This window comes from Pangasianodon hypophthalmus, chromosome 5, assembly GCF_027358585.1.
Source record: "Pangasianodon hypophthalmus isolate fPanHyp1 chromosome 5, fPanHyp1.pri, whole genome shotgun sequence".
Taxonomy (NCBI): Eukaryota; Metazoa; Chordata; class Actinopteri; order Siluriformes; family Pangasiidae; genus Pangasianodon; species Pangasianodon hypophthalmus.
This window is the reverse complement of record NC_069714.1, coordinates 11,736,093-11,756,985: the sequence shown is the minus strand read 5'-3', so window position 1 is coordinate 11,756,985 and position 20,893 is coordinate 11,736,093. Positions and strand designations below refer to the sequence as shown.

At 38.2% G+C, this 20,893-nt stretch overlaps 3 protein-coding genes across 9 annotated transcripts; 2 read left to right on the top strand and 1 right to left on the bottom strand.

Moving 5' to 3' along the window:
* The first annotated feature begins 25 nt into the window (after positions 1 to 25).
* ift88 (intraflagellar transport 88 homolog) lies at positions 26 to 15,695 on the top strand. 5 transcript variants are annotated; one of them, XM_053234397.1, is made up of 26 exons: positions 26 to 319; positions 994 to 1,083; positions 1,233 to 1,295; positions 2,550 to 2,609; positions 3,194 to 3,247; positions 3,354 to 3,417; positions 3,592 to 3,661; positions 3,789 to 3,879; positions 4,063 to 4,167; positions 4,260 to 4,362; positions 5,644 to 5,758; positions 5,875 to 6,106; positions 6,223 to 6,293; positions 6,954 to 7,040; positions 7,247 to 7,346; positions 7,874 to 7,960; positions 9,167 to 9,353; positions 9,578 to 9,686; positions 9,873 to 10,023; positions 10,158 to 10,273; positions 10,797 to 10,849; positions 10,955 to 11,020; positions 11,114 to 11,220; positions 11,597 to 11,657; positions 13,550 to 13,663; positions 15,338 to 15,695. In XM_053234397.1, exons 2-26 carry the CDS (start codon positions 1,000 to 1,002, stop codon positions 15,457 to 15,459), a joined length of 2,472 nt encoding a protein of 823 aa, XP_053090372.1. In that variant the 5' UTR covers positions 26 to 319; positions 994 to 999; the 3' UTR covers positions 15,460 to 15,695. The 5 variants fall into 5 exon arrangements, with proteins under 5 accessions (XP_053090372.1, XP_053090373.1, XP_053090370.1 ...); XM_053234398.1 differs by having other exon boundaries at positions 963 to 1,083; XM_053234395.1 differs by having other exon boundaries at positions 26 to 323.
* A 192-nt stretch (positions 15,696 to 15,887) lies between these two features.
* Positions 15,888 to 17,458, top strand: il17d (interleukin 17d). Its single transcript, XM_026912887.3, has 2 exons — positions 15,888 to 16,541; positions 16,630 to 17,458. The coding sequence occupies exons 1-2, from the start codon at positions 16,261 to 16,263 to the stop codon at positions 16,943 to 16,945; spliced, it is 597 nt and encodes a 198-aa protein (XP_026768688.1). The 5' UTR covers positions 15,888 to 16,260; the 3' UTR covers positions 16,946 to 17,458.
* eef1akmt1 (EEF1A lysine methyltransferase 1) lies at positions 17,315 to 19,814 on the bottom strand. Of its 3 annotated transcripts, none has more exons than XM_026912886.3 (5): positions 19,676 to 19,814; positions 19,284 to 19,458; positions 18,310 to 18,392; positions 17,845 to 18,143; positions 17,315 to 17,717 (listed from the first exon to the last, which is right to left on the bottom strand). In XM_026912886.3, exons 2-5 carry the CDS (start codon positions 19,428 to 19,430, stop codon positions 17,590 to 17,592), a joined length of 657 nt encoding a protein of 218 aa, XP_026768687.3. In that variant the 5' UTR covers positions 19,431 to 19,458; positions 19,676 to 19,814; the 3' UTR covers positions 17,315 to 17,589. The 3 variants fall into 3 exon arrangements, with proteins under 3 accessions (XP_026768687.3, XP_026768685.3, XP_026768686.3); XM_026912884.3 differs by having other exon boundaries at positions 19,651 to 19,777; XM_026912885.3 differs by having other exon boundaries at positions 19,284 to 19,762.
* Between the last annotated feature and the right edge of the window lie 1,079 nt (positions 19,815 to 20,893).

Below are 20,893 nucleotides of genomic sequence, written 5' to 3'. Positions count from 1 at the left end.
GCCTACAATTACCAAACTAGCTTAAAACAGCACGCGTTTTCTATAATGGTATATGTTTAAAGGGCTGTTGTTGTTTTTTTTTTAAAATGTTTTGAGAATATATTTTTTCAGAGAAGTTATTAACGTTGAGGGTAAAATAGTAAGATAAGTAAGATAAACGCGTTGCTACAGCTCCGTCCCCTACACACACACACACACACACGCACGCACGCACGCAGAGAAGATACTCTGTATCCTAGCAACGGCGCAGTTTAACTTTACGTATTAGCTTGGTTGTTTTTATCGTTAGCTACTGGGCTGCATTATCATAATAAAAGCTGTAGGTAAAGCATTTTATTAATACTATAAATTCTCTTTTACGTGCCAGCTAACCCTAATGATAGACCGTGCTATCTTAGAGTCAGGCTATCCAGTATGTTATTCGCTATCTAACTTAGCCTAGCAAACTGAGCTAGCCATTCCGTTAAGCCTAAAGTAGCTAGCTGATGTTACTGTATTGGAGACTGTATGACTAGTGACCACAGCTAGCGATAACTAGCGATTCTCTGGTTAACTTGTATTTTTGCTCTCTTATTTGACGACGCCTCGAGACACGCCAAAACACAGCTAGTTAAAGTTACTTTGGGGAAATGAACCATAGTTTACTGTAAATATGGACATCATTGGTAGTACTTCTTATGGTGTTATTGTGCTTTTGTTGGTTAAGTGTACACACATACACACACACACACACACACACACACACATATATATATATATATATATATATATATATATATATATGTGTGTGTGTATATATATATATATATATATATATATATATATATATATATATATATATATATATATATATATATATATATATATAGAGAGAGAGAGAGAGAGAGAGAGAGAGAGATTTCACAGGTTACAGGTTATGAAACAGCTACCACTGATTGACTGTCTCTCTTGTGTGTCTTCAGATTTAATTTGATTTTGTGCTCTTGTAAAAAGTGTGTGATGGAGAACGTTCATCTTGTGACTGAGGATGAAGATGATCTGTATTCAGGCTACAATGACTACAATCCCACATTCGATTCAGAGGTATGTGTAGCCTTACATGTCCTGTCTGCAGATATCATCTTGAAAATAAATGTATATATATATATATATATATATATATATATATATATATATATATATATATATATTATACACTATATAGTTTATATTATCAGTTTTTTTTTCTACAGGAGCTGGACAATGACATTGGCTTTCAGCAAGCTGTGAGAACGAGTCATGGCAAACGACCACCTGTAAGATTCACTGTGTTAATCAACCACCTGGATACTACAATTACAGATATCTGAGAATGTCAGAGATGCATCCAACAGCTAGGATTTGCAACTAGAAGAAGGCTTTGCCATTGACATTCCTAGCTGGACATAACTTCTTATGCATGTAGTCTTTTTGAGGGGGGAAAATCAAGCTTTCCGTAAATGTTATACAGCATAGTTTCAAGTCTTCTACTACTACCATACTATAGATACATTCATGGAGCACTTTATTAGGAACACCTGTACACCTACTCATTCATGCAATTATCTAGTCAGCCAATCATGTGGCAGCAGTGCAGTGCATAAAATCATGCAGATATGGGCCAGCAGCTTCAAGTTATGTTCACATCAACCATCAGAATGGGGAAAAAAATGCAAACTGAAGACTGGAAAAATGTAGCCTGGTCTGATGAATCTCGATTTCTGCTGAGGCACACAGATGGTAGGGTCAGAATTTGGCACCAACAGCATGAATCCATGGACCAACCTGCCTTGTGTCAGCAGTCCAGGCTGGTGGGGGTGGTGTAATGGTGTGGGGAATGTTTTCTTGCCACACTTTGGGCCCTTTAATACCAATCAATCATTGCTTGAATACCACAGTTTATTTGAGTATTGTTGCTGAACATGTGCATCCCTTCACAATTTGGCCATAATTTCCGCATTTCCTAATGGCTACTTCCTGCATGATAATGCACCATGTCACAAAGCAAAAGTCTTCTCATACTGGTTTCATGAACATGACAATGAGTTCAGTGCTCAGCAGAGGCCTTTGCAGTCACCGTATCTGAATCCACTGAAACACCTTTGGGATGTGGGACAATGGGAGATTCGCAGCATGAAAGCGCACCTGAAAAATCAGCAGGAATTGCGTGATGCAGTCATGTCAACATGGAGGAGAATCTCAAAAGAATGTTTCCAACTTCTTGTGGAATCCATGCCACGAAGAATTGTTTTCAGAACAAAGGGAGGCCCTAACCAGTATTAGTATTGTGTTCCTAATAAAGTGCTCAGTGAGTGTATTTGATCACTACCTTTATCTTCTTGTGTGGTGTATTTGATATAATTAATTATGTTCTATAACCACTTTCATTCTAAGGATATGGCAGTAATATAATATATACATCTATAATAATATACATCGGAATATGATGTTGAAGCACCTTATACATTGGGAATTATTCTTGGTAATGTTGGACACATGTATGATAGATATTTGTTACATTTTTTTCTTAGATGACTGCAAAATTTCCTGGCACTGCTGTTGGAGGAAGACCCGTAGGAACGTCTTTTGGCGTAAGTGACACAACTAAACCTATATGAACAGATTCATTTTAAACAATAAAAGATGTTAGGTGATGATAGACTCTATCACATATAGTGAGAAAGAGAGTAGATTTTCTTTTCTAGCATGTTTGATGTTTCAAAAAACTCAGGCAGACAGCAGTCAGGGCAAGGTTGGTGAAAGACTTCTAAAGGTGAGAAAATGGTTAGAATTGCTTATGTGTCAGAAGTAGAAAAAATTCTTTCAAATCTATTAAAAAAAATAATTAAGCAATATTGCATGAGCAAGAGTGCTGTTGTACTGAATATCAGCACGGCTGTGATTTGGCCTTATGCATGATGCCGTAGGTAATGCTGATATTCAGTACAACAGCATGATTTGAGTGTAATATTGCTTTTACAGTTGCATAAAACAATAGTTATATAAAAAGAAATTGATATTGAGTAACTGACATTTCAGACAAAATATGGCCAAATATTTTGTTTATTTTTGCTCAGTTAATGAAAATAGTGCCTAAAGAAGCCACAGCTGGATAGAGTGTTGCATTTGATCCAATTGTTTGTTTTGTTTATGGCCTTCATTTGTTGCTCATTAGCTACGGACAGCTATGGGTTCGTCAATGGGAAGGCCTATGACCGGGGCAGTGCAGGTGAGAACATCTCACTCAAGTGCTATGGGTTCTTTTATGCTTTAAAAATATCTTTGCAGAAGTAGAAGGACATACATTTGCCTATAGTGTCTTATTTTTCCTTAAGGATGGGGCTGCTCGTCCTATGACTGCAGTGCGAGCAGCAGGATACTCGTCCTCTTTGACTAGAGGTAAGTGTGTAAATGACAAATTTTACTGTTCAAGCTGATATAATATCAAGTTTTGTCTACACTGATTGTATGTAGTTCTACATCTCTCAACCACCAGACATCATATATTTTTACTTGGCAATATGGTTGTATCAGTTGTGTTGGATAATGCAAGCGTTTCCTTTTTTTTTTCAGGCTCTACTTTTGATCCACTTGGACAATCAAGAGGGCCAGCTCCTCCATTAGAAGCAAAAAATGAAGACACGTGTGTTTTCTGTTCTGTTTTTGTTACGCCTAATTCATGAGAACATGGCACTCCATATGCAGTTTATATTATATTTATGTACCCCCTAGTCTGGCAAGTTTATGAACCATTTTTATGTGCAATCCAGGCCAGAAGAGAAGATTAAGATATTGGAAAAGAAAGTAAATGACTTGATCGAGGAGAGCTGTATGGGCCATGCAAATGGCGATCTACAGCTGGTAAGTAAAATTTTGCCTTAAATAAGCTTAGTGAGTTGTGTAAATGTAAATATGTGCATGGACTAGACTTTTAAAATACTGTGACAATGTGTTTACTTTTGTGCTTTGTACATTTTAACAGTTGTGATGCTCTGAATTACTCTACAACTGTCTTTTATTTCTCTTTGTGTGTTGCTCATTCAGGCTCTAGAAAAGGCCAAAGAAGCTGGTAGAAAAGAAAGAGTGCTGTTGAGACAAAGAGAGCAAACTGGCACTGCAGATCATATCAATTTGGATTTAACCTATTCAGTCAGTTCATTTCTAATTAATCAAAGCCAATATAAAATTATATTAAATTTAATATAACGAATGCTGGGTTTTCTTGTGCTTCTGCTGTTCAGGCGCTGTTTAATTTGGCAAACCAGTATGCTAACAACGACATGAACACAGAAGCGTTGAACACTTACCAGGTCATTGTGAAGAACAAGATGTTTAACAATGCAGGTGATGTTATGACTAGAGTTTTGACATGTTACTTGTTGAACACTATAGACTGTGCATGTGCTAGAGTGATTCGGACAATCTGTAAGAAATAAAGTGCTAAACCATATGTCAGCAGAGCCTTAACAGTAGCGTCACAGATGTTATGTTGCTAACAATAATATGTCACTAAAGCAATTAATTTGGTGTAGTAAATATTTTATAAAAGTTACCAATAATTCTGAATACATAACTTGTCAAGATGGTGACCAGTAAAAATTCTACAGGATATACACTCATCGTCCACTTTAATAGGAACACATACATCTGCACATTTATGCAGTTATCCAATCATGTGGCAGCCGCACAATGCATAAAATCATGCAGATACAGGTCAAGAGCTTCAGTAAATGTTCACATCAAACATCAGAATGGGTAAAAAATGTAATCTCAGTGACTTTAGCCATGGTATGGTTGTTGCCAGAAGGGCTGGTTTGAGTATTTCAGAAACTGCTGATTTTCACACAGAACAGTCTCTAGAGTTTACACAGAACGGTGTGAAAAACAAAAAACATTGAGCGACAGTTCTGTCGGTGGAAACGCCTTGTTGATAAGCGAGGTCAGAGTAAAATGGCCAGATTGGTTTGAGCTACCAAGAAGAATATAACTCAAATAATCACTCTTTACAACCGAGGTGAGCAGAAAAGCATCTCAGCATGCACAAAACATCAAACCTTAAGGTGGTTGGGCTACAACAGCAGAAGACCACATCAGGTTCCACTCCTGTCAGCCACGAACAAGAATATGAGGCTATCATGGGCACAGACTCACCCAGACTGGACAGCTGAAGATTATAAAAAAAAAAATCACCTGGTCTTTTTCAGTCTTCAGTTGTCCAGTCTGAGTGAGTCTGTGCCCGTGATAGCCTCAGATTTCTGATTTCTGTTTCAATCAATGATTTTTTTTTTGCACCAGTCCATAAACTCTAGGGACTGTTGTGCCTGAAAATCCCAGGAGATCAGCAGTTTCTGAAATACTCAAACCAGTCCATCCGGCACCAGCAGCCATGGTTAAAGTCACAGAGATCACATTTTTTTGCCCCAGTGTGATGTTACATTAACTGAAGCTCTTGACCTGTATCTGCATGATTTTATACTTTGTACTGCTGCCACATGATTGGCTGATTGGATAACTGCGTAAATGAGCAGGTGTACATGTGTTCCTAATAATGTGGATGGTGAGTCTATAAATATCATGCATATCTCTAATCACAATATTTGTCCTTTTTTTCTTTTCCCAATATAGGACGACTGAAAGTGAACATGGCTAATATTTACTTTAAACAGAAGAACTACCCCATGGCAATTAAATTTTATCGTATGGCTTTGGACCAAATCTCTAATGTACACACAGAGATGAGGCAAGTTTCACAGACGATCAGTCAGTATGCATGCAATATCATGTAAATAAATAGTGCCTTTTTTAAATGTAGTGTGACATCTGTTTGATGACAGTGTTTGTTGTTGGTTTCAATAGGATCAAGATCATGCAGAACATTGGTATTGCATTCATACGCATGGGCCAGTACTCGGATGCCATAACCTCCTTTGAGCACATTATGAGTGAGAGTCCAAACATAAAGACAGGCTTCAACCTAATTCTATGCTACTATGCCATTGGAGACCGTAAAATGATGAAAAAATCTTTCCAGAAACTAATCTGTGTGCCCCTGGGCATTGATGAGGATGAGAAGTACATCCCTTCAAATGTAAGCTTAAAGAGAATGTAATTTTACTACACATTCCAGTTAGCGCTAGAATCATTTGTGGCTAATAGTTCAGTTTTCTTGATTAAATTGAGCAGTGTGATTCAATTTCCTGTTAGGATGACCCCCATGCAAGCTTACTGATTGAAGCCATCAAAAACGATCAGCTTCGTCAAATGGAACGAGAGAGGTATCAAGAAGTTCTTATATCTATATATATATATATAAGATATACTTATGAAGCAGTAAATTAATATACAGTGGGGTCCAAAAGTCTGAGACCACACTGACAATCTTGCCTTTTTTTTTTATTTAAAACTGGAAATAAACAGAAAGTTGTAGAATTTTGAAAATTCTAAAACATAATTGAATATTAAAATTGAATATTAAAGATGTTGCACAATTTCTAGGTTACTATTTAAATTTAAGCAAATTTGTGATACTGACCATGTTAACTCCATTGTACAAAAGGTCAGATTTTCTTACCCCTTCCACTGAATCATGTGTTCAGACGACACTCCAATGGATTTGATCACCCATGGATCAAAAGGTTTTAAACAAACTCATGGAATCCGTGTCAGCTCGAGTGCACACCGTTAATAAAGCAAAAAGGGGACATATCAAATACTAAGAAACTCTGAAATTCATGTAAATATTACTTGTTATGAGTTATTGCTTATAATATATTTTGTGATGAAGCCATTGTGTTACACTGAAAAAGAATGCCAGACCGAAGCATTTTTCACTAGTGGTCTCATACTTTTGGACCCCACAGTATGTTCCTTAAGATGAAACTGCACAGTGTTAATTAATGCTTTGAGAAAGTTATGCATTATTTTCTCTATTGTAGAAAAGCTCTGGCTGAGAAGTACATCATGACTTCAGCAAAGCTTATTGCTCCAGCCATTGAGTCCACTTTTGCAGCTGGTTTTGACTGGTGAGTTTTCATTGCACTATACAGAGCTGTGGAGAAATAATCTAAACTAACTTACTAGCTAAGATAACTAGTAATAAATCTAATAATGATAATAATAACACACCAGGAATTTATATGTAAGCTAAAGGCAATTAGACAATTATTACAAAGGGAGTAAAAAAAACAGTTATTATGCCTGAATGTTGAATGTAGTACTATGGTTTTAGGTGTGTAGATATGGTTAAAGGGTCGCAGTATGTGGAGCTGGCCAATGATCTAGAGATCAACAAAGCTATCACCTACCTGAGACAGAGGAACTTTAACCAGGTGAGGGAGGTCCTAATACACTTCTGCTATGTTTCTGTTGACCTAGTCTGTGTGTAGTGAATGGATGAATATGAATGTTACATATTAGCCCACATTTCTTCTTTTTCTTTTTTCCTCACTCCATTATCTGTCTCTTCAGTGTTTCAAACATTTATATTCCCCATTTTTCTTTCTTCTGCTTTTCCATTTGCTTGCCTGTTGAGGCTGAGGTATGTGTGTCCTGTCACGGTTTATGTCGTTGAATGAGTGAACTTTGTGGTGATTGTTTTGCCTCTCTCACTGCTCCACTATGTGCCAAATAAAATAAGTGGAAACCCATATCAGGGACTGATGCAAGCACAGCTTTTGTTTCTTATTGTCTCTGCCACTATACTTTAGTTAACAATATCTTTCTTGAGGATTTGTAAATATGCTAGAATGGTGTATTACAGCGCTAGTAGGGTTGAATTGTTAGCACTGAAAGCCTATAGGCTAAGCAGTCTTTTCTAAATACACCAAATATCTGACACACTGGTCCTGATGTGCAGGCAGTGGACACACTGAAAGCCTTTGAGAAGAAAGACAGCCGGGTGAAGAGTGCTGCTGCTACCAACCTTTCCTTTCTCTACTTCTGGGTATGTAGATATGAGTTCTGTTTGATAACTGTACTGAAAGGCATTATGACATTGCACTACTTGAAAGTGTAGTGAAAATGTATTTATTTTTTTCCCCATTGCATTTTTAAATACATTACATATACAGAAGTACATTGAATATAAAAATATTTTACTGCTTGTTGTGTTGACTTGGACGTTTATTTGATAGAGTAGAGACATTCAGAAAGTGTCTGACCTTTTTCCTTTTTGTTTGGTTACAGCCTTGCTCTAAAATGGATTAAATTTATTTGTTCTTATCAATCTGCAAAAATACTGCATAATGAATACACAAACAGGTTTTTACAGTTCAGTTAAAAATTAAAAAAAAAAACCTGAACTATCATTTTTACATTAGTATTCAGACCCTTTGAATTCAACCAGTACTTTGTTGAAGCACCTTGACAGCAATTATATTCTTAAGTCTGCTCTCAATATGTCTGTTTTTAGGATTGATGGGAGTGTCACTGTTGCTGTTTTTAGTATGTGTCCAGAGATGTTCAATTTGGTTCAAGTCCAGACTCTGTTTAGGCCACTCAAGGACATTAACAGACTTATCCTGAAGCTACTCGTGCTGTCTTGGTTGCATTTCAGGTTATTGTTGGAAGGAGAACCATCACTCAAATCTCAAGTGCTGAATGCTTTTGAGCAGGTTTTCCTTAACTGTATACTTTGATCCATTCATTTTCCCCTCAGTCCTGAGAGCTTCTCAGTCCCTACTGCTGAAAAACATCCTCACAGCATCCTGTCACTGCATGATGCTGCAACCACTGGGCTTCATGTGGGGATGGAATTGGCCAAATGATGAGTAGTTTTTGCTTCATGGTTGATTTTTTGCTCTGACATGCACTGTCAACTCTGGGGCTTTAAATAGATGTAAGAGGTGTGCTTTTCCACATCATGGTTAAAAAGAAACTGCATTTACCACAGGTAATCAAGAATGATCAGAGCTCAATTTTGAGTGTCATAGCAAAGGGTCTGAATATTTATGTAAATGTAATATTATGTTAGTTTTTAATTTCAATACATTTATGCTTTTACACGACTTTTTTGTGGATTGATGAAAAAAATAATATAATCAATTTTAGGGTAACAGAATGAAAAATGTGAAAGCGTTTGAATACTTTCTGAATGTAATATATTACTTTTATTTATTGTATTAAATGCTGCTGTTTTTATTTCTCATAGGAGAAGGATTTTGACCAAGCTGATCGCTATGCTGAATTGGCCATGAATGCTGACCGCTATAATCCTGCTGCCCTCATTAATAAAGGCAACACAGTGTTTGTGAAGCAAGACTATGAGAAAGCAGCTGAGTTTTATAAAGAAGCACTGCGGAACGACTCGTCCTGCACAGAGGCTCTTTACAATTTAGGTCTTTTATTAAATTTACTAGAAACTGTGCTGCATCAGCAGACTTGCTAATTTTCTTTCATTTATGCCACCTCTATCTGATGGACTTTTGATGTTCATAAATTTGGTATGAGATGGCATTTTGATATACAGGGAAAATAACATTTTTCCACAGGCACATGCTTTGTTGTACATCCAACTGTACTGGTAGCTTTGTGTTGATCTGTGCTTGATCTGTTCCTGTAGGGTTGACCTATAAGAAACTGGGGCGGCTGGAAGAAGCCCTCGACTGCTTCCTGAAGCTCCATGCCATCCTTAGGAACAGCGATCAAGTTATGTATCAGCTGGCCAATCTGTATCCTTTTTTAACAATTACCTAAATTGCTTATTTCAGAAATATTAACTAAGCATGATGCTCCCATCAAAATCTGGGCCTGAATTTAATGTAGCACTGCAAGCGTTTGTTGTTTTAAAATGATTTTTTTTTTTTATATTGAATCATTTTTGTTAAACTAGTTAGTGCTCTTTAAGCAGCCTTTAGATATGAGATGTTGGAAGATCCTCACCAGGCTATTGAGTGGCTCATGCAGCTGATCAGTGTCACCCCCACTGACCCTCATGTACTGGCCAAACTGGGAGAGTTATATGACAACGAAGGCGACAAGTCACAAGCCTTCCAGTACTATTATGAGGCAAGGCCTTATTCCTCTCTACTGCTTCAAAGCATTTTAGCTTAATAAACAATTAATATGTTTGACACATTATATTTCTATGTGGTGAACCTTAGATGTGTAGCAAAAATGATTAAAGCCATGCTTTTTCTTAGTCTTTCAGATACTTTCCGTCGAACATTCATGTCATTGAATGGCTGGGAGCATATTATATTGACACACAGTTTTGTGAAAAGGCAATTCAGTATTTTGAAAGAGCAACACTCATCCAGTAAGTTATTGTCTCTGTTTGTTGAATACAGTCTTGGATATATAGTACATTACTGTATATACAGTATACTGTACTGATGAAAACAAGAAACATCACCTGTTGGATTAAATTTCCAAACTTTATTGCATAATTAACAGAAAAATTTAAATCTAGAAATTGTATTTTTGTACCTAATTGCTGATGTCTCTTTGTACTGTGTTACTTGGTAATATATGTTGAATGTTGTACTTTGTCTAGTACTTTACTGTCCTTTGCTGCTGTAGCACCCAAATTTCTCCTTGGGGATCAATAAAGTCCATCCATCCATCCATCCCTAACAATAAAAATTTTTTTTTATCTTTTTTTAAAATATTAATACATATTAACATAATATGTATTAATTTGGAGGTTACGTAACCTCTAAACTATCATTTATCAAATCCAGAAAATATAAATTAATATAAATGTATACAATATGAGTTTATTATTTATTATTTATTATTATTATTTTTTGTGTGAATTCATGTGTTCATGTGAATTCCAGGCCAAATCATGTTGTATGGCAGCTGATGGTGGCTAGCTGTTACAGGAGAAGTGGTATGACAGTTGTTAACTGATTGTGTTAACTTAAAGTTACCAATAATCTCTATATTGTTAATTATATATTGTTAATCTAAATGTGCCTTTTATCGTCTCATTCAGGAAATTATCAGAGAGCACTTGAGACCTATAAGGACATTCACCGCAAATTCCCTGAAAACGCAGAATGTGACTTACACAACCATTTTCTCTCTTTCATTTACTTCTCAACATTGCACTCTATCGGTTAATGAGTTTCATGTGAGCTTTTGTGTTGGTTAGGTCTACGATTCCTTGTGAGGTTGTGCACAGATATGGGGTTGAAGGAGGTACAAGATTATGCCACCAAACTCAAAAAAGTGGAAAAGATGAAGGAGATCAGAGAACAGGTACAGTGCCTGTTACTTTTGTACCTGTGTCAGAGGGTCATGCTTCAGTACTGACTTGACAGAGAGAAATAAATTCTAGAGAAAATGTACTTGAATGAGAAACAGCTGTTTCCAAATCAGCAGGGGCTTTTGGATCAGTGAGTGTGTTCAGAGAAACGAATTATGTCCAGCGTCAGCAGTTCCCTTCCTGCTGAACATTCTGTTCCTTTCTTCTGCTGTGTCACAGTCCTTTATATACATTTTAAATGTTAGCATTTGTTAGTCCTTTATTGTCAGCCTGGTATATTAATCACTGTGCATTTTTATCTCTGTATTAGTCACGCTTCACTTATTTTGCTTGTTCCATTGCAATAAACTGAGTTTTTTCTCCCTGCAGAGGGTGAAGTCAGGGAGGGAGAACAGTGCTCGAGGCCGTAGAGAAGGCAGTGCCAGTAGTGGTAAGTGGGATGGATGGATGGTTCTTTTTCATCTTTGGTTCTTTTTCATCCACATCAATCAGTACATTCCGCAGTGTGAAATGTTCAACATTTTACTTTCTCTCTCTTTTTTTTTTTTTTAATCTGCTGTCCAATGCAGTGAATCAAAAAGAGAGTAGTCCAAACACCATTCACAAACCCCCTCACAAAGTCAGTGGTATGACTTTTACTCCTTCATTATTATAGCTCTCTGGCTTATTGTTTTAGTTTTAAAATAAAACAAACAAAAACCCAGGTAAATAAATCTTCATCTTTAAAATACACACAGTAGTTCACAGTGATTATAGAGCAGCAACTGTAGTCCTCATGTAATGTGAAATTAGTTGAATTGAATAGTAATGTTCATCAGAATTAAATATTTAATCATTCAGTAATCCCCTGGGTGTTGATTTCCTATTTGTCGGCTGAAAACTTCACGTTTTAGTATCATTGTATAGTTATTTCCCATACTTTTCAATCTTTCCCTTTTAATTCTGTAATTCTTGGCTCTTCATGTGACATCAGATATGGATATCAAGCCAGGTGAGCATTACCTTCTGTTCACAGGATTTTAGGTGATGTAGTGCTTAATATTTAACCCAAACTGTTAGATTTAGACTTTTGCCATCTCTGATAGAAAAAAAATGTAATTGCAAGGTACTTGCAGAAGAACATTTCATAATGTTTATGCTTTCACATGCTCTCACTCTTTTTCTCCTGATTGGCTGTGCATTATATGAACTTTATCTTTTATAATAACCAGTTGATTGTTCATATAGTTTAAAAGGATATTGGAATAATGACAGATCTTTTTCTGTCCCAAGCCTTTCCTTGCTGAGCTCTCTCTCCCTCTTTTCACACAAACACATTTTCTGATTGTATGTATTGTTGCTCTGAGATGAACCACAACCCTGCACTGCAGTGAGACAGAGTTATGTGCTGTGCCGAAAAAGTTCCCACTCACTCTGTAGGAACAATGCATGGTTCAGTGCAAACAATAAACCAACACCTTTTAACCTGCCTTCACAATTCTCCTGTGAAAAGCTTGTAGTGAACTAAACAACAGCCACCAAGACTTAAAGACCTGGCCGGTTAGCCTGGTTAAGGTCTTCTGGAAACTGCTGTAATAAACTGAATTACAAAATGAGATCCAGACATGATATGCAACATTAGCTTGAATGAAAAATATTGCAAAATGATGTAATGTTTTGCTAAACATCCCCTCAGCATCTGCCCTTCAGCAAATATGATTAAACTAGAGCTTTAAAAACTTTTAAAACTGTTAAAATTGATGATAATCATCATTCTTGTTCTTATAAGAACAGAAATATCCAACAATATGAATTACTGAATTCCAATTTGGAGTTACATTTGGTACGGTTGGTTATATGAAGCTTTTTCACTTGCTCAAAAAATGTCAGACTGGAGAGATAATGATTTTCCCCTTTTCTCTACATTATTTTATTATTCTGAAGACCATTGTTATCTGGCTTTCAGTCTTGGGTCTGTCTCAGAGTGATCTGTTTGCGTCATTTTAGTACAGTGCAGCCAGTATATGAATACAGTGCAATGGAATACTTTGCCATGGTGCCTAGTGAAATTGTATTGCTCTAGATATAGGTCTGTCACAGCAAAATTAATGGAATGTTTCTGTTGTGTAGATGAGCTCTGACGTAAAAGAAAAACTAAAAATAATAGTTGTAATCCTTTCCCTTTGAAGAGATTCTTGAATGCTTTTTTTTTCAACTTTATTTCTTATTTTTGTAAATGAAACAGGTTTGGTTAACATTTGAGTAGTTGTACAGACAGTGACTAACATACATACATATATATAATTTTCATGCTTCCAACATGTCTTTGGGTGTGTCTGTTAGACAGTGGACAGAGCAGCCATGGTGCAAGTGCCAAAGGGGAGAGGCTAGGTGTCAAGCTGAGGTCACTTCCAGGGCCACATGAACCTTATGAAGCAAGCACCCCAGGGGACATAGGTGAGCATCTAAACTTGAAAAGCTCATGTAACATTCTGTAAAATATGGGTGTGATATATACAAACTGTATATACATATTAGTGACCTTAATAGCCAACAGAGGGCATACTACTCCAGTGGTGCATACTTACTGGAAGTGGCCCCAAAGACTTGCACTGATTTGTGCCAAATTTCAAAAGGGTTTTTAAGATTTTCTTTTCTTCAGTATACACTCACTGAGCACTTTATTAGGAACACTATACTAATACAGGGTAGAGTCTCCCTTTGCTCTCAAAACAGCCTCAATTCTTCGTGGCATGGATTCCACAAGATTTTGGAAACATTTCTTTGAGATTCTCCTCCATGTTGACATGATTGCATCACGCAATTCCTGCAGATTTTTCAGATTCCTGCACTTTCATGCTGCGAATCTCCCGTTCTCCCACATCCCAAAGGTGTTCTGTTTGATTCAGATATGGTGACTGGAAAGGCCTCTGAAGAACACTGAACTCACTGTCATGTTCAAGAAACCATTTTGAGAAGACTTTTGCTTTGTGACATGGTGCATTATCAAGCTGGAAGTAGCCATTAGAAGATGGGGAAATTGTAGCCATGAAGGGATGCACATGTTCAGCAACAATACTCAAATAAACTGTGGCACTCAAGCAGTGATTGATTGGTATTAACAGGCCCAAAGTGTGGCAAGAAAACATTCCCCACACCATTACACAACCCCCACCAGCATGGACTGTTGACACAAGGCAGGTTGGTCCATGGATTCATGCTGTTGGCACCAAATTCTGTCCCTACTATACGTGTGCCTCAGCAGAAATCAAGACTCATCAACCAGGGTATGTTTTTCCAGTCTTCAACTGTCCAGTTTTGATGAGCCTGTGCCCACTGCAGCCTCAGCTTTCTGTTCCTGGCTGACAGAAGTGGAACCCGACGTGGTCTTCTGCTGTTGTAGCCCATCCACTTAAAGGTTTGACATGTCGTGCATACTGACATGTTTTTCTGCTCACCACAGTTGTACAGAGTGGTTATCTGAGTTACTGTAGCTGTTCTCTCAGCTTGAACCAGTCTGGCCACTCTCCGTTGACCTCTCTCATCAACAAGTTGTTTCCGTCCACAGAACTGCTGCTCACTGGATGTTTTTTCTTTATTGTACTGCTGCCACATGATGAATGAGTAGGCATACAGGTATTCCTCATAAAGTGTTTGGGCAGTGTACATTAAAAAACAAACTGGGCATATCAGAGATACATGCCTATGATTATGTTGTGATTTTGGATTATGATTTGTGTAGGGTTACAATATGAATTATGAATTTTTATGCTGTTCCAGTTCTACTGTAGAGGCAAGGTCAGTTTGCTATGTACTGTACGTTTAGTTATTCTTTACCCAAGCTGTCGGTAAATCCATTACTCACTTTTAACATACACAGATGCAAGATCTCCTTGTTTGCTGCAGGAGTCTGTATATTCTGTCGGCCTGGCACTTCTGCTTCTGACCCAGCTATAACACATTCCTTGTTACATTGTCACATTTTACAGATCAATGTTATCCTGTTAACATGTGTCTGCAAGCTTTTCATAGGATAGATGTGATATGGGGAACACTTCAGTATCATGCCAAGCAAATATTACTCTTTCTGAGAATGTACAAATGAACACACTCCTTCCATCACATTTCCAGATGCTTCTTATGTTGACCCTTTGGGGCCACAAATGGAAAGACCGAAGACTGCAGCAAAGAAACGCACAGAGGAAGATGAGTTTGCAGACGAAGAGCTGGGGGATGACCTACTGCCAGAATGATGGGCTATTTGTGTGCTGTACTCTCATCACATGGATTTATTTAAGAGTTTTCCTGTAGTACATATGTAAGCATAATGTAAACACCTGACTGTCCTACATTTGTATAAATTCAGTTTCTTAAAGAGAATAGGCTTGTTCCAGGCCACTGAACACACTGCTGGATAGACATATATGTATGTATATTATAAAGTGTGTGAATCTCAAATTATGTTTGTAACAGGTGGAGACAATAAATTTACCTCATTACATTTAGAAGATTAACATTGTTATGCTGTTGTTTTGCTTATTTTTAGCTCATCTAACTGTTTGTAATGTGAATTTCTTGCTTCACAAGATTAAAGTTTGTTTGGATGAACAAAAAAAGATGAAAAAAAAAATGTCTCAATTCTGGAGACTAAGCATCCCAGTCTGACTCTCCGACCTTTTCTAAATCTTCTCTTGGAGAACTTGGCAGTGAGAAAGCTGGTGACGCGACTGACAGAAACTGACGGCAATCTGGGAGTTTTCACGTAGCGACATGAGCGTTTGGAAAACAGAAGCCTTACTACACTAATTTGTCAAATAATGCACTTGAATTTAGGACTATCGCTCTCTCTGAACGATACGATTATCATAGTATTTGAGAAGAAACACTCGAGGCTCAAGAAACATAATCAGAACAGGAAAAGCGGCTGGAAGAGTTAAGCTACGCAACGCCTAATCAAGAGAAGTTTAGAAAAAATAGACACATCACAGTCGAACTGCTTCAGGTTTCTAGTCGTGCGTTCGGGTGACTTGGGCTCTGGGCTGTTGAGAGGAAGCATGCGTGGAGGCGAGCTTGTCGTGGCGCTGCTCCTGGCTGTGGGGAGCTGTGCGGCGCGGGGAGGGAAGAGGAGCCGCAGAGTGTGTGCAGATCTTCCTGAGGAGATTCTGGAGCAGAGGTTCGGGCGCCTCTCTGTCGGAGTGCTCAATGCTTTCCATCACACACTCCAACTCACAGCAGAGCCGCAGAACCTGAGCTGCCCATCAGCAGCTCTCCTGCAGCCCGTCAACAGTTCGAGCTTTCCAGTCAATCTGCTAAGTGTTTCACCATGGGCATACAGGTAGCGCGCACTCACAGAAATGCGACTTTTTTTAAAAAAAATTATTATTAATTATTAAACGCTACATTGTTTGTTTCTCTGAATCCAGACTGAGGCACGACCCAGCGCGCTATCCCCGCTTTATTCCCGAGGCGTACTGCCTGTGTAAGGGCTGTCTGACGGGGCCGGGCGGTGAGGAGAGTCACGAGTACCACAGTGTTCCGGTGTTTGTGCCCACCGTCGTGCTGCGCCGCTCAGCCTCGTGTGCCGGAGGCCGCCGCTCCTACACCGAGAGCTACGAGTCCATACCGGTGGGCTGCACATGCTTACCAGCAGTAAAGACCGAGCAAAGCACACAGAGGAGCAACCAGAGCACACGGAGAGACGTGCAACACTCCACCAAACGGAAAAAAGTCCCCAACTGAACTACAGAGGCGCTGTACATGCTGCTCAAAGTGCAATTTTTTACAAAGTCTTGTTTTTGGTGGAACCTGCTGCATTACTGTGTAGTCGGGTTACTAAAACATTTACCATTACAATGCTGCTGAAAGAATGATAGAATCATATCTGACTGCACTGCACATGATACAGGTATGAGTGTAGACTTACCTTGCATATTCTTTTTCAGAATTACTTTGTGTACATGCATGCATATGATTAAACTGTTTTTATATTTATTCAAAGTGCAATAATATGGATGGGAATTGTTTTGAATGTGGTATGTTTTGAGCAAAAACAGATTAATTTGATTCTGATTTAAGGAAAAAAAAAAAAAAGAGGAGGAGGAAAATGCATAACAGTTTTTACAGCAATGCTATATTTACCATATTAAGCATCACAAATGCATTTGCTTTCACAGAGCCAAGAAGCTATTGTTTATAATATGCACAATTCATGTTAATCATGATTTAAAAAAAAAAAAAAAAAAAAAAGGCTGGTCAAGCATTAAAATATCATACCACGCAGGTATGAAATCTAGACAAAATGATCGCATAACAAATGGACCAATTAAGTTGTCTGAACTCTCAACAGTCCATAATTGGCTTTACTTCCAGGCCCCACTCCAAGCCTAGAGGAGACCCGACTCATAGTTAACATAACACCGGAACTCATTAGCGAGGTTGTGATTATGTTTGGGTAGATAACTGCATATCTTCACATCCATGAGTCTTCCTGCATGCTCTTCCATAATAGCTCCTGAAATTACAATAAAATAATGTCATAAATCAGGCCAAAAATGCTAAATTACACTGGGGTACTGGTTGGAATTTAAGTAATTTGGGAGAGATTTTGTTGTGCCTACTTTGAGCTCTACAACACTGACCTGTGCACAGCAGGATTTTACTCTTGGTGAGGTATTTTACTGTGAGTGCCACCTTGCTCAGGCACTCCTCAGATAGGTATGGAGGGTCTGCAACGACGATGTCAAAGCTCTGCGGGAGGACATCTTCGGGCAAACACAGCGGGTTGTTGTAGTCATAGAAGATGAACTCGTCACCATACGCAGCGAATCGACGGTCAAACTCGAGCAGCACGGCTGACACGCAGTGTGACCCCTCTACGTTCTCTGATTCCAGCTGCTTCAGCTTCTGGTAGACACTGGGTGCACTGATGCATGCTATTCTGAAGGCCATAATAAACAAAACTGAGACATTAGTCAATACCACAGCATGACTATAGTCTGAATGAGGCAAAGCAAACTGGTTTACAATAAACCTGCTGCCTGCCAGAGCCACGTATTTTGCACATTACTTTAACTACTATGCATAGTAAATAAAAATGAACTAACCTCCCCTGTTTTCCTGCTTGCTGAATGGCTTCCTTAGCCAACCGTGTAGCCGTCTCTTCACTGTACCAGAACTGGCTCATCCGCTGGTTATAGATATAACATCATAACAATAATGCCATTTTAATGAACATTGTTGTACAAGGACCATTTACACTTTTCTTGATGTTAGAATTGTAATGCGGATCATTAACCTCAATAGAATTTTGTACTTTTGACCTTTATTTCTTCCCTAATCTATACCGTTTTACTATAAACACCTTTATACCACAGCATCTCACTTTTCTGATTGGTCAAAAAGTTGTTCATTCTTTATAACAGCAGCTGTAACAGTACTTTTAGCTGCAAGGTTTGTACTGATGTGCTCATCAATTCTATATTAATAACTTGCATAGGGTCTTCTAAGGTGAACGCGCCACAAACATTTATTGTTGATATGCTGAAGTTTTCTGTGAGGAGACATTTATTTAGCATTTTTGGAAGGAGTCTCCAGTGTCAGTACTTTGTGGAAAAAAAAAAAAAAAAAAAGAGACACTGGTGAGGGGATGACTGTTTATAGCTGTTTTTAATGCAAGTGATATCAGGACATGTTTTGCTTACACTCCAGCCGCAACATTAAACGTAACTCTAAATGGATAAAAAAATATAAAAGGTCATTCAAATAATATTTAATCATTTGCAAATTGCTGTGATAAAAGAGAAATAAAACAGTTTGAGATGTGCTGTTATTGTTACTGTTATTATTTATCACCCAGTCACTGATTATTTTCCTATAAATAATCAGAGAATGATGTTTTATTCCTAACATAAACACATTTAAGAAACAGCACAGATGTAAGACTGGAGTTATATCATTTAAGATTTATTCATGCATTATTATTTTGCTGGAAAATAAAGCTTTGGATGCACAATACTATGTAACCACCACACGTTGCTGTGCAGTGCCCATGTGAGCAGTAGTGAAACTCTTCACTCACCCAGTCCTCTGTAATGGCCCCCACAGTGTAGCTGTGTGTCAGTGCCGAGTGTCCTGCTTCCTTCTCCGAGTAGAACTCCTGCAGAGCCGCCAGAGCAGCAGCCGAGAGCTGAGGCACATCATCATCATCACCACCACAGTCACTCATGATGGAGTGAAGAAGCCTAAAGCAAAGTCTACAGATACTTGTACACTTCAGTGACACTCAGTGCTCACTCTCACCCAGCTGTGGTTAGTTAGCTGTAGGCTAGCCCTAGCCACTCAACACTGCTGCTTATTTATTTATTTATTCATTATAATTCGGATTCTGCTGATTAAAAGTGTAAAATTAGTGATGGTCAATATTATAAATGCGCAGAATATCCTACCGTAATATATGAAAAATATACATACAAGTGTCACATGCTACCCCATCAGAACTTTAGCATGTTAGCCAAGTTTATAGCCTACACGCGTTTAGCAAAGTACGGCAGCCGCTAAAGGACAAACTGGAGCATGAGCTTTGCCATGCAGTGCTGAAGTACTGTGCTGCAAATTCTTATTTTGCATAATAAAAATAACTGCATATTAACTAGCATCAAACACACGAGCAGCATGTGACTACAGAGCACCTCATCCAAGTATCATTCAGGTAATATGTCTTCAAATGGACTCATAGTAAGAACAAGGTGAAATAATAATGATTTTAATGTAGTCAGCCCAGTCAAACATGTAACCCACCCAGCAGAAGTCACTAAATAATCTACTTAATCTTAAACACACACTCATGTTTATATTACTGTCCTTGTCCTGGCTGTAATGGAGGACCTTCCATTGACATAATTATTGAAATCTAACTCTTTTCCTTATGGGTAACATGTGATCTGCACCAAATACATGCACATGTACACATCTGAGCCTGCTCCACTCAGCTCACACTACAGGTGTAAATTAGACATACAGCACTCCACCAGTTGTTAATGTTAACTGCCTCCATACAAGCCTCCACTGCTAGTTTGCTAGCCATTATGCCCATGAGTATGGCCGTCATAACTGGAATTTAAAAAATGGTACGTGGAGATGACGGCACAAATGTTTCTACAGTATGCATGAGCAAAGTACACCTGCCACTGGTTTGCAGCTTGACATGACTGCTTAGAGTGCATAAAGTGTGAATGATGGGAGTGGGGGTCAATACAGGTCACTTTCTAGTCAATATTAAAGGAATACGCCTGTGTTTTTCAACCTGATTTCTAGTACACTTGTAGCATATGGTGGATTACCACAAACAATGACTATGATAGGTTTGCACTGGGGGAAACAGGTTTACTCATAATGAATGTCTGTGGGCAGACATGTCTGTGGGCAGACATTCATGCAACATACACCAATCAGCCATAACATTAAAACCACTGACGTGAAGTGAATAACATTGATTATCTCATTACAGTGGCACCTGTCAAGGGGTGGGATATATTACACAGCAAGTGAAAAGTCACTTCTCGAAGTTGATGTGTTGGAAGCAGGAAAAATGGGCAACTGTAAGGCGACTTTGACAAGGGCAAAATTGTGATGGCTAGACAACCTTGGGTCCTGGCATTCATGTGGATGTTACTTTGACACGTACCACCT

Bases quoted from the DNA above. Each gene is read 5' to 3' on its own strand.
- ift88 (XM_053234397.1), top strand. From the start codon at position 1,000: ATGGAGAACGTTCATCTTGTGACTGAGGATGAAGATGATCTGTATTCA. The intron at 3,880-4,062 runs GTAAGTAAAATT...TTGCTCATTCAG, and splicing joins CAAATGGCGATCTACAGCTG to GCTCTAGAAAAGGCCAAAGA. The intron at 11,021-11,113 runs GTGACTTACACA...TGTGTTGGTTAG, and splicing joins ATTCCCTGAAAACGCAGAAT to GTCTACGATTCCTTGTGAGG.
- il17d (XM_026912887.3), top strand. From the start codon at position 16,261: ATGCGTGGAGGCGAGCTTGTCGTGGCGCTGCTCCTGGCTGTGGGGAGC. The intron at 16,542-16,629 runs GTAGCGCGCACT...CTCTGAATCCAG, and splicing joins GTTTCACCATGGGCATACAG to ACTGAGGCACGACCCAGCGC.
- eef1akmt1 (XM_026912884.3), bottom strand. From the start codon at position 19,673: ATGTATATTTTTCATATATTACG. The intron at 19,459-19,650 runs GTAGGATATTCT...AAGTATCTGTAG, and splicing joins TATATTTTTCATATATTACG to ACTTTGCTTTAGGCTTCTTC. The intron at 17,718-17,844 runs GTCAGTGTTGTA...TTGTAATTTCAG, and splicing joins TAAAATCCTGCTGTGCACAG to GAGCTATTATGGAAGAGCAT.